At 32.8% G+C, this 18043-nt stretch overlaps 2 protein-coding genes across 3 annotated transcripts; both read left to right on the top strand.

The window, feature by feature from the left end:
• Positions 1-4980: 4980 nt before the first annotated feature.
• Positions 4981-6433, top strand: LOC109002333 (cyclin-dependent kinase inhibitor 7-like). 2 transcript variants are annotated; one of them, XM_018980027.2, is made up of 4 exons: positions 4981-5484; positions 5880-5932; positions 6034-6189; positions 6352-6433. In XM_018980027.2, exons 1-4 carry the CDS (start codon positions 5089-5091, stop codon positions 6419-6421), a joined length of 675 nt encoding a protein of 224 aa, XP_018835572.1. In that variant the 5' UTR covers positions 4981-5088; the 3' UTR covers positions 6422-6433. The 2 variants fall into 2 exon arrangements, with proteins under 2 accessions (XP_018835572.1, XP_035540605.1); XM_035684712.1 differs by having other exon boundaries at positions 4983-5484; positions 6037-6189.
• Positions 6434-14592: 8159 nt separating this feature from the next.
• On the top strand, positions 14593-18043 carry LOC109002331. Its single transcript, XM_018980026.2, has 7 exons — positions 14593-15017; positions 15313-15370; positions 15670-15750; positions 15904-15936; positions 16065-16304; positions 16390-16531; positions 16759-18043. The coding sequence occupies exons 1-7, from the start codon at positions 14833-14835 to the stop codon at positions 17247-17249; spliced, it is 1230 nt and encodes a 409-aa protein (XP_018835571.1). The 5' UTR covers positions 14593-14832; the 3' UTR covers positions 17250-18043.

Here is an 18043-nt window from a genome sequence, read left to right as displayed (position 1 = left end):
GCCCAGACAGCCTCATTAGAAGGACAAAACATATTAAGCTGGACTGCCACTTCATCCGTGACAAAATTCATGCTGGAATCATCAAGACTTTTCATGTTACTTCTCAACACCAACTTGTTGATGTGCTTACCAAATCTCTTGGCCATCAACAGTTTCATCACTTGATAACCAAGATGGGAGTACATTCTATTTACTCTCCATCTTGAAGGGGGATATCAAGTTTATTTTACACGTGTCATATGCACTTTTAGGCCTCGTTTAAATTTAAACTCACATCAACTCATTTCATCTCATCATTATAACTTTCTTAAATTTCTATATAAAATATAATAAACAATTCAACTTTTTTAAATTCTAAAACAATAATAATATTAAAAAATAATATTCTATAATATTTTATTCTACTATTCACAAACTATCTTAACTCATATCTGAATTCAAACAGAGCCTTAATATACTTAAGATTAATTATCTTTACATAGTATAAATATTTTGTATTTTACTTATTTTGTTTTTAAGTCGGATCATCAATAATATTCTTCAATTTTCCCCAATTACTCGAGAACCTTCTGTTTTCCAAGGGTTTCATCTTGTTAATATATCGCGATCATTACGTGGGAAAAACATGCAACAGCTCACAACAAGTGGCGAGATACACGTACGCAGATGTGATGTGGTTCTCTCATTCTCTTCTCAATATTGGTGGTACATCCATCCCCAGGGGCCAGAGCCAGACTCAGACCCACGTTTCGGGTCCCATAGTTTTACCTGCTGCATGCCGAACCTCATGCATCATCGGGCTCCACATACCATAACATTCAGTACCACGACATGAGCAGAGAAGTGTCCCTATTGCATTTGGTTCCCCACATTAATATACAGTTTGTTTTTTTTTTTTTTTCCCTTAAATTTGTACCACTCTAGCAGATTTTACAGCATTCTGAATGTCTTTTTTACTTTTTCTTTTCTTAACCATAAAAGACATTATCCACGTTTAACTTTTTCTACGAAGGAATATCTGAAAGGCTTCTAAAAGTTGCCATTTTTCGGCCACTGGTTCTGGCTACCTGTACTGCCCAGTCTGGCCAGTGAGGTTGATCTCTATGTAATCACATTTTTTGGGTATTTTAAATGCTCATTTTAAAGTGGTGGGAATGGCTCTTAACCATCAATGTGTTGTCATTTTATTTATTACTGTTTTATTACCTAATTATTATTTTTTCTTTTTATTATTTCAATCTAGATTAAAAACTTTATTCTTGCATAATTTAAAAGAAAATAAACTATTTTTTTTATAAAATTGAATTTATTTTGAATTAATTTATGTGATTATGTTGATTGAATTTATTTATTTTTAGATTATGTAAAAAGGTAGATTTTTAATACAGATTCATATAACAAAAAGAAAAAATAGTAGTAAAATAACAATAAAATACTCAACTTAAAAATGCAAAACGGAGAGTCGCTGCAGAGAACAGGATCTCTCAGTAATAATGAAGGAAAACCATTTACTGCCATGCCATTACATGCAAATCAATGTATCTTTCAGTATTACAGTTGCAAAAATTAATTACTCCACCCAAATGCAAAACGGAGATTAGTTGTAGAGAACAGTATCTCAGTAATAATTAAGGAAAACCATTGACTGCCAATCAATGTATCTTTCAGTATTACTGTTGCAAATTAATTAATTAGTACACATCCAATTGATACAACCCCAATTGCCCAAAAAAACCTTTCTCTGGCCACAGCTATACAGCCGGTGTACACGTCGATACCCAACGTACGTACTGCTTGCCTGGCCTGGCGTCATTGGTCATAGTTCTACGTCCTTATCTGCAATGTTTATGCAGACTCGATACGCATGCCATTCATCAATCTTGGTAATGAACAATGATGAGAACTATTCCCGGGGGCTTGATCCTGGCCTTCTTTCCCACGTGTTTTTCTGCCTTTGTTTAGCTTTTCTTGCCCTGGTCCCCTACACCTTCATGATCTACACAACACCATTTAAGTCCTACATGTGCTGCTACTGCTCATCCTGGTTTTTGGCCTTGATGCCTTTTTATGGTACAATCGTGGGGTGCTGTCATGGCTAGCGCCTGGACCAAAGGACTCAAGAACTTGCTACCTCGCTAGCTAGGTTGCTTTCTATCAACTTTGGAACTTGGACCTTAAAAGAAGTAGTACTTCATTCCTATCTTGCAATATGCTGTGTATGAATAAATGGTGCATATACAGCTAACAATTAAAACCTCGGTTATGATTTTTTTTTCCCCCCTCGCAATAGCACTAGCTTATAATTACTTGAAATCAAATGGTTTTTGTTGAATTTCATGCGAATTTTAGCCTTAAAACCGAAGTACAGATATCCTAAAAGTTCATACAAAGTAAAGATGCCTTCAAAAGTGAAAGGACCACAAAGAGTTCCAGGAAGACTCGTTTTTCAATCATTTAAAATACGCATATATGGTGTCATGCAGCTTTCTCCTTTAGTCGAAAAAGTTGAAAAAAAAAAAAAAACTTGAAACAGATAGGCGTCCCCGGCCCTTTAAAGGCTTGGCCCTCTCATTTTCTCTGACAATAAATATTCTAAAACGAGCAGCTAGCGGACTGAAAAATTGACTCCAAGTCCAACCACCATTTCCATCACTGGAACAAAAAAGACAAGGGACAAGTTCTACTAGTCTATAAACGAGACTCTGAATTTTCATTCATATGCGGTACATCTTTAGAGGAAGAGGACCACCCATGCAATATCTAGAGCTAATTGGAGATGATATATTCATTTTTTCTTTTTCTTTTTTCTTTTTTCTTTTTGGGTTGGGAGGGAGGGAGGAGTGGGGGTCAATGCTACCAAACTAGACCTAAGAGACTAACTTCAGTATTCTTTTCACACACTAGAAGGATCGATGGAACTTGACACGTTCTGTCGAGTTGGAAAGTGACTCTCCAACGGGCAACTTAATCTGCAAGATATATTAGAAGTAGACATGAGATCCTGGTGGTCCAATTGCTAATTATACATGTACCAAGAAATTCACAAACAACTGAGAGTACCTTTAGTGAGACACAGTGATTGGACCAAAGAACCCCCCGTGTTTAATTTGCATACCAACCAGTTTTTTAGGCCAACCTTTGCATATAATATGATCTACTGATAAGAGTAGTAGCTCCATGGCTGTCCAGCAGATGATCGTGACAGAGCAGTTCAGCATTCATGTCTCCTCCTTCGTCTTCTTTCAACTGTTTTTGAGTAATGAGTTTGGGATGAATCTAATCATGAAGCCGTATGAATTAGCGCCAGCCCAACTGTGATCCCATTATGATGGCCATACCATCCATCCAAACTTACTCTCTAATAGTCTCTATTTCAATGGAAACTGAAATATTTTATTTATTTATTTATTATTGTATGTACTCGATATTTCATCTACCATCATTTACCACGTCCAGGATGCATGGGTGTCACCCCTGGCCAGTACATCCGTTTGACTGGTTTCGTTTGATTATACAGATGGGATAAGATTGAAGTTAAAAATTAAATAAAATATTATTAGAATATAATTTTTATTTTAAAATTTAAAAAAATTAAATTATTTATTATATTTTATGTAAAAATTTTAAAAAAATTATAATAATTATATAAAATAAGATGAAATGAAATAGTTTAAATTGTGTAACTAAATCAGACCAGTTCCAGTAACATAAACGGTAATTAATGTCACGCCTTGAGTTTAGGACAATAGTACCTCATCTTGGAGGTTCCCGCATCGATGCTTCTTACAGTTCGCTGGCCTTGGTTAAGCATTAATATTACCAGCAGTAAAATGTCCTGGCTAGGGTTAGTTTTTTTTTTCTCTCTCTTTAGAACTTTTATTGTATTTGTTTGTTTTTTGTCATATTCATTGTACAAACTTCGTTATTTTGTGCCCTACTTTCGGATTTGAAAGTACTGCTGCTGAACAAGTTGTAGAACATAAATACATAAAAGGGGAGGCCGGGGGCTTTCTATACATGACAAAGGTAAAATAATCCTATGCGTATTGGTGTGTGTATATAATACATATATATATATATATATTATACATATTATAAATATTTTAACCACAAAAAATTTTTATAAAAATAAATTTAAAAATTAACTTACGTTGATATGATATATTAGATTATAAAATTATTTTTATTATAAAATACATCTAACGTCTAATATGAAATTATATCAATTTTTTAAATTTATTTTTATAAAATATATTTGTGATTGTAGCACTTTCCTATATATATTGGACACTGGTTATGTCTATGGATTACACAAAAGAAAATATTGCTATAGTGCGTGTTAAAGGGTAGATTGGACTTGTAATGTTCGACGATGTGGCATGATCAATTAATAAATGAGTTTTGTTAATCATCATCCTCACATATTATATTTATTTTTAATATTTTTTTGTTTTATTATTTATAAACTAATTAAAATTTTTTACTCATCATCCATTCATCATATATTAGATAAGAGAAAAAAATAAAAATAAAAATAATTATGTATAATATATGATCAATGATACGAGGATGATGAGTAAATTTTTTCTTAATAAATAAGCTTTGGACACCAAAGAATTAAAGCATGAGAATTATTTTATAAAAAAATAATTTACACGGCCATACTACTTAGTACTTATAAAGTCACTTTTTATAAAAACCTGTACGTATGGACCAAGTAGTTGTCTTGAAGCATTACATTCAGGTTTGTGGGTGTGATCATGGGTTTGGTCGGTGACCCCAAACGTCCTCAAATTGTGAAAAAGTGTTGTGTTTATTATTATAAATTTAATTATTATTATTATTTTATTATGAATTTCGTAATTATTTATTTTTTAAAAAAAGATTGCAAGACATTGTGTACTCTTTATTTATTTTTAATGGAATCTCAACCGTCCATCCTGTTCAATTGCCCACCTCTTTCAAGACCTCTTCAACATCCCCTCTCGGATGATCGGATCTATCTCCCCATCTTCACACGCACTTTCCGTCTCCGCCTTTTACCTTTAATAAAAACCCACAAAATAGAAAAAGCAAAACCAGAAAGCAATGAAAAACGATAGCAGTAGTAGTAAAGAGACGGAGAGAGAGAGCTCGGCTAGTGCGTACAGTATGGGGGATTGTACGAGGAAGTGTAAACGAAATATTGCAGCTGTGGAGGGCTCGAGCACGAGCACGAGCACGAGCACGAGCATGAGCATGGCGGTGTCTAAGCGGATGAGAATTGTCGGTTTGCCTTCCTTGACCGTTGAGCTCGAGAACCCTCTTTCCTGCGTGGCTTTGCCCGGGAATGTGTCATCTCCTGCCAATTCAGTGGATTCTGAAGCAGTGAACGCCGGTGCTTTGAGCTCGAGCTTCTGCTCGGACCAGCTCCTGGCTTCTTGGTGTTCCAGTAATGAGTCGAGCGAGGTTGTGAAGGACAGCTTTAGGCTCATGGATCTCGAGGTGAATTTTTTGTTTGAGTCTCTGATCAATTTAGACTACTTGGGTCATTTGGTTTTGAATTTACTTATATCACTCGGGGTTGATCATTGATGAGAAACCGGTAGAAATTAAAGAAAATAAAGTTTTGAGGTCTCTTGTTTATTGTTGCTTTTGCTGCCCTAACGTGAAAAGAAATTCGAAAGAGCTCCACACTAGAAATCGAAACGGTTAATGTAGCCTTGTTTGAGGGAAATTTATTTCCCTACATTCATGTTCCTGTTTTTTTCTCGGCAACCAAACGGAATTTCTCTGGAATACTTCTTCTTTTCCGGTGCCCCCAGACTTTAATTGCTCGTTTTAATTAGTTAGATTTTTAATGTTGTATTTATTTACGCTTCTATAATGTGCAATTGCAGGCCAAGAGTTTCGAAACCGTAGACTCAGCGTGTATCGACAACACCAAATTCAGGTCATTTTTTTTTTTAATTATAACTCCCATGTCCCTCCGAATTCAAAAATTCGTTCCTTCCGTGACGGTTCGTTTCTTCTCATAATCTTCTTTCTATTCAGCAGAGAGACGACGCCATCGAGCGAACTCTGCGGAGAGTCGGAAGAAATCGATTCGCTGGCGAGGAAGCCGTCGTCGGCGAAGACTCCACCGAAGGAGGAGATCGAGGAGTTCTTCGCAAAGGCCGAGAAGCAAGAGCAAAAGCGATTCGCGGAGAAGTGAGTACTACCTGGTTTCTCTCTATGTGGGCGTGTGTGAGAGAGAGAGAGAGAGAAGAGAGAGTGCAGAGTATAGGCGCGCGGCTGCACACTAACAGCGTATTTTAGCAGAAGGGGGAATCGAACGCTAACTAACCAACAACTTTCCTTCCTTACTTGCAGGTACAACTATGACATTGTGAAGGATATGCCCCTGGAGGGACGGTACCAGTGGGTTCGTTTGAAGCCATGAAAAAAATAAAGAGAAAAAAAGTCACTAAACTGACACTGGGCAACACAGAGAGTTGCGTGCAACTTTGCCCCTTTCGGTTTAGCGGGGAATGGTTGTTTTATTTTTCACAGCTCTCTTTCATCTACTACTATTTACCATTTTAGAAAGAACGAAGCTCTGCCTGCCTGCCTGCTGCAACTACCGTCCCCCAGAAATGCTTCTGTTTCTGCAGACATCACATCCCTTTCGCAGTGAAACAAGCTTAGATATCGATACTGAAGAAGGAAACAAATAAAAATAAAATAAACACGTATGATCTGTTCTGATCTGTTTTTTGGATTGTGGAAAGTGTTCGATCTTCGTTTGGGCTTGTTTTTGGCTCTTTGTATAAGCTTCCGTTTTCAGCGGTTTTGGTTTGGTACCAACTTTCTCGCACCTTTCTTTCGTCCCCGTTATTGTTTGAAAGCGGAATATTCTCTAAATATCTCGTGTGTATGATTCTTATGATTGTTGGGACCATTTGTTTCGTGGAGTACTAATATTCACATCCAAATAAAACAAGCTGTGTGCGCATATATATATATATATATATATATATATATCATATATAATCATGAGGTATTCTGTTTCTCGAGTCTGCAAATATATAATGCCGACCCAGCACTCCACTAATGAAGTTTCTGGCAAAAAAGAGGTGCCTGTAGTGGGGTTGAGACTCGTAGACAACCAAAGAAATGGTGGCATTAGTTAGACCATCCAAACCAGCCTCAAATTACAATGCTCTCCTGATCTCTATGCCTAACTTGTGGCTCTGAGTAACAAACAAAAGTTAGTCACTGAAAGTAGTGAGAATTAATGGAAGTGGGCATGACCGGCAGGAGGGAAAAGCTCACTCTACAGGAAATGATCGTGTGAATTAATGAAGCGCTTGCCGTCGAATATTCATCTAAGCCATAGGCGAAGTACCTTTTTCTTCTCTTTTTTTTGTCCTTCAAGTTGACAGCTTATGAGTAGACACAGAAATAATCGTGGTGGGCAAGATTTAAGAATCGCCGAACATGGGGATGGCGAAGGCAAGCTGTGGCAGAGGTTGCTTGTCTGAGAACAAAAAGAAACAGATACGTGCACATTGGCATGATTGTGAATTTTCAGACGTGTCAAATTTGCAAGCAAGGCAATCTTATTGCACGTGGGGTGTGTTCCAGTCTTCCGGTTCCTTCCTTTCAAAGTACAAAAATCTCTTCTGTTTTCTTTTCAAATGGCTAGAATGGAAAAAGGCTTCCAGGCCTTCAAAGTAGAAAAGGGAAGACAGAAAAATAAAAAAAGAGAGATACGAAAAGAGGAAGGCTTACACGTGCAGGTTTGGATTGCTGATGCGTTTGTTTCCCAAACTTGGCTTGCTTTGGATCTGACGCCCGCTATTTTATTTCCAAGGAGACGTAGATTTGAGAGATGGGTCGGGTGGGGAGTAGAATGTTGCTTTGGTTTATTTGGAAGTCTGGTTTTTGGTGTTTCTTTTCTTTCCGTTTCTCTTACACGACGAATTACGACGTGTATTTGTTTATTATTCAAGATTGTCGACTCCCATTCAAATATTTGAGATTCACATATTATATATTGTCTCTATTATATATAGAGTAATACTATTTTAAAGTCTATGAAGAATTTTATGTATCAGTTACTATTCACTTTTACGTTCTACATCTATAATTTTTTTTTTCATAAAGTGTGGGAGTATTTTTTATAAGATGTTAGAGTATTTTTTATAATGTGGAGTAGTAAATAATGACTGATAAGAATAATTTTTTAAAATCTTTATACCATACACTATTTACGTAATATAATTTGATTTGCAAGATGGGACTAAGCCAAGGGAGCTGGCCTGGCCTTCCCAAGGCTTGAACAAAATTTTCTCAATCTGAGTTTTTGTATTTTATTTCAAGCAAATTAAAATCGAATATCTTAGGTATATTATTTTCTATTTAATTTAATTTTATATAATATTTTGATAAATAAAATTTTAATTCTTAGGGAGATTTATTAGAAAAATAATATTTACTTTTGAATACATTTAAAATATAAGAGAATATAAATAAAGTATTTTTATTTGTAGTCATCATTAACATTCTCTAAAAATTTTATGAAGATTTAAATCATAATTTTAATTTTTATGTTAGCTAGAATTTATGTATACTCTTTTTAATTAAGACATTATATAAATTTTTTTGTTGATATGATTTTTGTGAAATGCCTATTTTCTTTAGGTTTTGAATTTATTTTTTATTTCTTACTCTTTAATTTTTTTTATTAATTATATTTTGTTAGTAGTGTTCCTAGAAAAACCCAATTGAATTATTTATTCCAAAACACTTGGCCCCGCAAAATTATAATCCCTACTTCATCCTTGTTTGTAAGATTCTTCCACGTGAATAGTGTGTGACGTAGAAACTTTTAAATAGAGTTATTCAAATATATATATATATATCCATTCTCTATTATATAAGCGGATATCGAGCCGCTACAGTAATAAACAGTAAAATTCTTATTTTTTTTGTGTGATAATTTGTGTTTAACGTGTTGTGTCTTTTCTATCCTTCTATTCTCTTCTTTTGTGTCCGTTTATATAAAGTGTTTTTGGTCTTTTACTTCAGCTGTGTCAGGTGTCGGCAACTTTAGTCATATATTTGTCTAAATGCTTTTATTTGTTTGTGTCAGCTCCCTCAAATCCTCTCTCATTGTCGGCTATCTCCCTTTCGAGTTATCTCTCTCAATTCAGACCTATCTCTTTTATCTCTCTTCGTCTTCTCTCTCTTGTGCATCTTCTCTCTTCTTTTGGTTCTTCAAGTTTGTTTTTCAGTGTTGGTTTTTTTTTTCCTTTCATTTCGTTGAAGCTGATTTTTTTTGCTTGTCTGATGTGTATGTTTGTATCTTCAGGTTTGTAGTGTTCGATTTGTGTTGATCAACTGCATCTTTAGTTTCGTGGGGGTCCAGATCTAACTGTTTTTGTCTCCATTTTTTCGTTTCTCGATTTGCCTTCATTTTATTCTCAGCCCCGCCTGCTTCTGGTCTCAGCCCGACATCTTCAGTTTCATGGGGGTCCTGATCTGACTATTTTCGTCTCCATTTTTCTCTCCATTTTTTCATTTCTCGGTTTGCATTCATTTTATTCCCAGCCCCGCCTGCTTCTGGTCTCAGCACGACGAAGACCAAGAAGACAGATGTTGAGGAACCCCCATGCTACACCCAAACGTCAAATATATGTGCTTCCAAAACAAGAATAGTGATGGATCTCCCCAAAGGTGAGATTTTTTTTTTTTTTTTAACTTTTTTTCGTATGTTTTGAGGTTTTATAGAATGTTTGGATCCATTAACGTAGATCTGACTTTTAAAAAAAAACTTTTTTCGTATCTCTCAATTTTGGTACTCCCAGAAATCCTAACGTCGACCTGGTCAAAATTCTCAAATTTATTTCAAAGCTATCATCCTGTTCGAATAATATAGGTTGTAAAAATCCCAAATGGGCCTTTTATTTTTGCTCATATGTGCAGTCTCGGTGCCAAGACTGCATTCCTAGTCCTAATTTCTTCATCTCTTTAATTTCTATCATCTCTCTCTCACACACACATTTTCTTTCTTTTTTTTTTCTACGTTTTCCTTGTTCTGGTAGTTTTTTTTTTTTTTTAATGCTTTCATTTCTTTAGTTTTTCTATTTTATTTATGCTTTGTACATACAGATTGGAGTAGATGTAAATTTTTGTTGAAGTTGGTTTATCTTTAAATTTTATTTTTTGTTTATGTTTCTGTTTTTGCCTTCATTTTATCTGTGCTTTCATTTTTTTTTTCCATCCTTTATGTGTAGGTAAATGAACAAAGTAGTGGATTTTTTTTTTTCTTATATTGCCTAAATTTTTATTTCACTTTGATTCTATTCTTCTTTGTTTTTTCTTTTTTTTTTTGTTTGCTGTGTCTTTTTCTATTTTCTTTTTCCTACAAACCTTAACAGATGTTTATATCTTTGAGATATTGTCTTCAGATTTTTTTTCTGTTTGAAAATTTGCATTTGTAGAAGTTTGTAATCTAAAAATATGTAGAACATTTGTGTTTGTAGAAGTTTTATTTTTTTTTATTTTTTATTTGGTAAATTTCTAGATCTGGTAAATTTATGGATTTGTACAAGTTTTGAAATTTTTTTTTTTTGGAAAATTTCTGTTGGTTTTTTTTCTTTTATAGATCTCAACACATCTTCACATATTTGGAGAGATGGTGTGCATATATCAATTTCATTTTTTTTGTATAATTTATGTTGGCTGTAATCTGAAAATATGTAGAATATTTGTGTTTGTATAAATTTTATTTTATTTTATTTTTTGGTAAATTTCTGAATCTGTTATGAATTTGTCTATTATCTTATGAATTTACGATATAATTTGTTTGTAGGTAAATGAAGAAAGAAGTGGAATTTTTTTTTTCTTTTTTTGCCTAAATTTTTATTTTACTTTAATTCTATTCTTCTCTGTCTTTTTTTTTTTTTTTTTTGCTGTATCTGTTTTCCCCCCCTATAAATCTCAACAAATGTTTAACATGAAATCATCCTATAAATCTCAAAATAATTTTTTAAATTGTAACCAATGTGGTCTGAAATCATCAAAGCTATAAATGTTTAAAAATTCTGTTAACATACAATTTTGTTTGGATTTGTACTCTAAATTTGTTGTAACATGTATGTGTATGTACTATTTGATGAATGCATAGAAAATTTCATATTTTTCTGAGCACAAGAGGAAACAAAAATATACCTAATTTATTCCAAAATTCATAAACTAAGGTAGATTTCACAAAAAATTTAGAACCCATAAGTGAGGAAATAGATTTGGGAAAGTCAGAACAACAAATAACAATTTTATCAGATGGCAAACAGTAGAAAATAAATAACATGACAATCTCTTTTATACTAAACCGCAGGCAGTCAAAGCGGTGGGGAAAAAAAATTAAAAATATCATCTGATAAGATTTGCGTAAGCGGTGGAAAACTTTTAAAAAAATAAGAATATGATAACAACTGCAAAATAATTCTGATTTTATTCTTAAAATCAGTTGGTCGAAGAGGTGATGGAAAGGATAACATCTGGAAAATATTTTGGTAGAAGCAGATTACGATAAGAACTAAAAAAGAATTCGGTAGAAGAACGGCAACAAAATTAGTAAGAAGAATGGTAACAGAGTCAGAAGGAAAAATAAATAAACAGTTTTTATTAAAGCCCTTCTTTTATAATATATTAACTGTGTAATTATTTATAAATTACATAAATATTATATCATTATTTAATTAACTAAAAATATTTCATCTTTATTAATAAAAAAATAATAATTCTAAAAAATAAATATAAAATATAAACTAAGTAAACCTGCCTTTTATGTTATTTTCAGATAATATATATATATATAATATATATTTAGTTGAGAATCTTAATTTTAAAAATAATAGTTGTCTTTTCGGCCAAACTATAAAAGGGTATCGTTATCAAGGCCCACCTTAAGGCCCAATAATGGGCATTCGAAAGGCCCTGTGGCCTTTAGTTTCCGCTTGAAACCCAAAACAAAGATCTCTCGCAAAGACGGGCTTTTGGAGATAGGTTGGATGGGCGAGGTCGAATCTATTGATACTGGCTCCAAAATAGAGATTTCTGACAAGAGGAATCTTAACACCTAGTATCTAACGTATTTTTTTATCGGCGTCAAGCGAATATGCTTTCGACAGAAACTCATCAGTAATTTTTATTTATGTGGTTTAGAAAATAAGAAATTTTATGTGAAATTATTTTTACATATTTAACTAATATGATTAAGGCTATGTTTGGGTATTAAAGTATCCTCAACACTTTTAAAGTATTCTCGTACTTTTAAAAATACTTCACATGTCAAACAACTTAAAATACTCTCAATGAGACCCACAAACTCACTTTAACCTCTACTCATAACTATTCACAAACATTCTATAATACTTATCACCATTATATATAAATAAAAAATAAAATCACTATAATATTTATCACTATTAAATATAAAAAAATCATTATAATATATAAATAAATAAAAAATCACTATAATATATAAATAAATAAATAATCACTATAATATATAAATAAAAAATATTTATCACTATAATATATAAATAAAAAATAAAATCACTATAATATATAAATAAAAAATATTTATCACTATTATATATAAATAAAAAATAAAATCGCTATAATATATAAATAAAAAATAAAATCACTATAATATATAAATAAAAAATAAAATCACTATAATATTTATCACTATTAAATATAAATAAAAAAAATAAAATCATTATAATATATAAATAAAAAATAAAATCACTATAATATATAAATAAAAAATAAAATCACTATAATATATAAATAAAAAATAAAATCACTATAATATATAAATAAAAATAAAATCACTATAACATATAAATAAAAAATAAAATCACTATAATATATAAATAAAAAATAAAATCACTATAATATATAAATAAAAAATAAAATCACTATAATATTTATCACTATTAAATATAAATAAAAAATAAAATCATTATAATATATAAATAAAAAATAAAATCACTATAATATATAAATAAAAAATAAAATCACTATTATATATAAATAAAAAATAAAATCACTATTATATATAAATAAAAAATAAATACTATAATATTTATCACTATTATATATAAATTAAAAATAAAATCACTATAATATATAAATAAAAAATAACATTACTATAATATTTATAACTATTATATATATATAAATAAAATCATTATAATATTTATCACTATTATATATAAATTAAAAATAAAATCATTATAATATTTATTACTAAAAATAAAATCACTATAATATTTATGGGACCCACACATTTTTCAACTACCTACTCAAAAGTCAACAATTCAACATACTTCACACATCCAAACAATTCAAAATACTCTCAATGGGACCCACAAACTCACTCCAATCTCTACTCATAACTATTCACAAACATTCTCAATACTTCTCAACACTTCTCAATACCCAAACGTACCCTAACTATCTCATATTTTTTTAATATAAAATAATTATTTTAGTCAATCACATTAGTAAAGTACGTAAAGACTGATTAATCGCTATAAAAAAAGAAAAATTTACTTATCATATTTTTTATCATCAATTTCTCAATATTTTTTGATGTGACATTAAATAATAGATTCACAAGTGAAACATAATAAATAATTTTTAATAATTTAATATTATATTATGAGATTATGAAATAATGATGATAAAAAATATGATGAATAGCATTACTAAAAAAAATGATAAAATCTAAAATGAAGAGCAGTGTTATTTTAAAGAAAAATTAAATAATAAATTAGAATAACAACTATACAAACCTAAATCCCATAAAATATATGCATTTCATGTATATTAATATACCTTATCTTTCTTTTTAAGATATAATTGTTATTATCAATTGACTTATAGTTTAACCAGTATGTCTTTTTTTTGTATATATAATAAGGGTAATGATAGAGACAAATATATTCTTACAACATTAAACAATCATTTGTAAAATCAAGATATTTTTATAATTTATTTTATAGACTCATTATGTTCTTGTTTAAATTTAATTTAATTTTGAAAAACAGATATACAAATGCTATAGCATTTATAATTAAAAAATGATATACACATCACATTTCACAACACTTTATACAAAATTTTAAAAAGAATAGTGTTTTTATAAAATATCTTATAAAATTAATATTATTTTATAAAAATACTTTTATTTTACAACATATATTATAAAATTTGTTAATAAATAAAAGGTACCGATAGTTAAACCGATAAGAGTAAAAAAAAGTAAATTCATATATTTTTTAAATATTTTTAAATATATTTTTTTAAAACAATAAACCAATTTATTAATAAACACTACTTTAACTTAAAAAAAAAGAAAAAAAAAAAAAGAGACAGTATCGGTCGATTTGGTGTCCAATTCATCGGTCCCCCATTTTCTTTTTATAATTATCTATCTCTCACGCTCTCAACAAATAGCGGCTAAAAAATTCCCGATGCAGAAACGGGTCCCACTACCTGTTCGAGAAATAATGGAGGAGCTTATCCTAAAAGGCGCGTGGTGGGTACGATCCGACGTGGCTTTCGATTCCACTCAGCGAAGAGCGAACTACCACCCGACCATCGACCACCACCCACCAGTCTCCCCAGATCTCCCCACACCAATGCGAGCGGCTCAAACCAGCCCACCTCAATTCCTAGACCCTAATTTCCCAAATTATAGACTTTCACAGCTGAATTTACCGGGAGTCCTATTTTATTTTTCTGTTTGTTCTTGAACAATTACCAAAAAAAGAAAAATAAAAACTAACTACTATGTGGGGTGGTGGTGGTGGAATTGGGGGTGATCTCTATTGGGGAAGAAAGGAGGCTCAATCCAGAGGAATCGCGGTGGTCTTCGCTTGGGCTTCGATTCAGGAGCAGCTCTTGAAGAGCTACGTAGACTTGTACGCGTCCCTCGGATGGAATTGCCTCGTTTGCCATGCCGATTTTCTCAACGCGTAAGATATTTTCTTTTCGTTCGCTCCGTTTGATTGCCAAGAACATGAGGAAACTGAAAACTGGGGCTCATAAACCCAACTCAGACCCCTATTTGCTACTAATAGCACTAATTACCTCTCTGTAGTTCATATCAGGTCCAAAGGTCCAATTTTGCTGGTGTTCTCTCCTTTTGTTTTGTGATTTTTTTAGGGCTGGGGGGGTATCGCATTCCTTGGAGTTCCAGCTTACTATGAGAGTGTTTGCTGCATTTTTAACGAGTGTCGCTTCTCTTACTCATGGTTAATATTTGTGCAGATTTTATCCTGAGAGGGCCATGTCACTGGCATTTGTTGTTCTCAACGAGCTTGTTGAGGTCAGTTTAATCGGTAGTTATCCGATTTCAACTTAAAAAGCTCAGTTGGGATTTCAATTTTGTTTATTAAGTAAGATAAAAGGTTGAAAATTCAATGAGATACTGTAAAGCTTTAATCTGACGCAGAACTTATGATTGGGGCTGAATTCCCATATTGCTCAATCTTTAAGCTAAATCAAAACCCATCCGACATCAATATGATGTGGGATCGCAGACTAAACAACTTATGTTATATATTGAGATAATTAGGTATTTCTGTTTTGACGCGTACAAAAACCTTTTTGGTATTGGGGGTGCAGGAGCTAAGGATTAGGCCATGCCCTATTGTCTTTGTAGCTCTATCTGGTGGTCCCAAAGCTTGCATGTATAAGATTTTTCAGGTACTTGTAAATTTTGTGATATCGTAGGCATTAAATTTGATCTTTTGGTGTAGGTAACTGCAAGTCAAGCATTTATTATATGCTCCGCTGAGTTTAAACTATTATTTATTTTCTGAATGTGGCAAACTAACAAATTTGGCACTCATAATGCAGGTTATCGATGGAACATGTGGAGAGATGTATTGGGTATGCCTTTTTCATTGTTGTGGATAAAACTTTCTGACCTATACATCGTGTTTTTTCTTAAAAATGTCTAATTAATTAAATTAGCTTCATTCCTTAACTCTCTCTCTCCCATGTTATGGTTATTGAAGGGTGAATATCAGTTGGTCAGAAATTGCTTTTCTGGGCATATCTATGATTCTAGTCCAGTAGATTTTACAAGTGATTTTGGTGCAAGATTCACTCTACACCCCTCCATTCGGAAAATGCCTGGGTCATCAAAACTTGTTTCTTGGGTGGCGAAAGGCGTTGCTTCTGGTCTCGATGCATTATATCTTACTAGGTTTGAATCGCAACGAGTGGAGTATTGGCAGGCCTTGTACTCCTCTGTTGTAAGTCACCATCTTGCCTTTTGCCTTTAAACATATATTCTCACCATTTTCAGCAGCCAATGTAACATTTTTCCCTCTTTTGTAGAACTTGAGCGCTCCTTTTCTCATCGTGTGCTCAGAAAAGGATGAACTTGCACCGTACCAAATTATCTGCAATTTTGCTCAACGTTTACAGGATCTTGGTGGGGAAGTTAAGCTTGTGAAATTGAATGGCTCCACTCACATAGGTTTGCCTCAAACATTCTTAGTTTCTTATTACCTACACAGTGTAATTTTGAATCGTATCATTTAGCCTTCTGGTTATTGGCATGTTACCTATATGTGCTCAAAAATCATGATTTCCTATTTTGAATTTGTAAATAAACAATAGAGTTTCGAACATATCAAGTTTTCTGTTGGTTACATATTTGTGGCTCATTGGAACAGAAGTCATGTGATTTTTATGTTGTTTTAGGTCATTACAAGCATTATCCAATCCAATATAGGGCTGCTGTGACCAATTTGCTTGACAAGGCCTCTTCAGTTTATTCCCAAAAAATCCGACTACTGGGAGAAAGAGCTAGCATGCAAGGTATGCATGATGAGATATCTGAGCTAATCTGTGACCTCCAGAAAGCAGCTGTTAACTCAAACCAGAGCTTCAGAAGAGTTGCACAGGGGCCAAGCGACCACTTCTTCTTGCCAAGTTCTGCAGAGTATCAAAATGGTAGAGAGTCTCCATCTTTACAAGATGAGCAGAAAGAAAGATCAATTTATCTACCTAACCCGTCAAGCATCAATGCACATAGCGTACTTGGCCAATTCCTCTTTGATGTTTGTGTTCCCAAGAACGTTGAAGGTTGGGATATTAAATTTGGTGGCTCTCTGAATGGGCAGCCATTTGCTTCTGCACGTAGAAACTCGCCTATCCAGGGTATTAAATGCACTCGCCGATCAAGACTATGACGTCTCCTACAGGTTGACTTTCTGAAATAGAGTTTGCATGAGTTGTTCAACAGCAACTAAGAGATCACAAGCAAATCAAACTCCTGGAAGATGATTAAAGAATTGACGTTGGGAATGTAAGTGGCGGAGCAGCTGGAATCCTTTGGCACTAAACGAGGATAAGACCATATATATCGTATTTAAACAAAGAGGTATGTTGATTATGATCTCATTTCCACCTGTTCCATAAGCTAAGTGTACAGATAAGTGAGGACAAGATCGTATGTATAGAGTGAGGTGTATGTTTGTTATGACCTATCCTCCTGTTGAATAAGCTATATGAATGCACGGTTAAAACAAAAGAAGCTATATGAATGCACAAGTGGTCAGCTGATGCTGGGAGATAGATACAGTCATTCAGAAGTGGGCTTCTATCGATCAGTTCTATGTTTGCAGATGCTGTAAGGAGTTGTTTGCATGAGATAGTGTATAATACTGTATGGTGGTGTTATCTACAAATGTATGGTTTTGGTATTTAGACCATGGCTGTACGAGCTTCGAATGGTCAAGAATGAGGCTTGGAGAGTGGAGACCTGTAATATGTAAATAAGAGGAAGTCTTAATGGCAAGATTTTTTTTTTTTTTTAATATGCAAAAGAGGACGATACCTCAGATTGGACAGTCGAATATCTAATGTGATTTTGGTTAATGTGGATGGACTGTTAAGCCCACGTTTTTGGGCCGGCCTCCATTTTGTAAACAGAGGTTAGAGATAACAACAGTGATCAATGATATTTCACTCTTCATATTTGACA

This window comes from Juglans regia, chromosome 13 (assembly GCF_001411555.2).
Source record: "Juglans regia cultivar Chandler chromosome 13, Walnut 2.0, whole genome shotgun sequence".
Classification (NCBI taxonomy): domain Eukaryota; kingdom Viridiplantae; phylum Streptophyta; class Magnoliopsida; order Fagales; family Juglandaceae; genus Juglans; species Juglans regia.
This window is presented reverse-complemented; position numbering and strand designations above follow the sequence as displayed.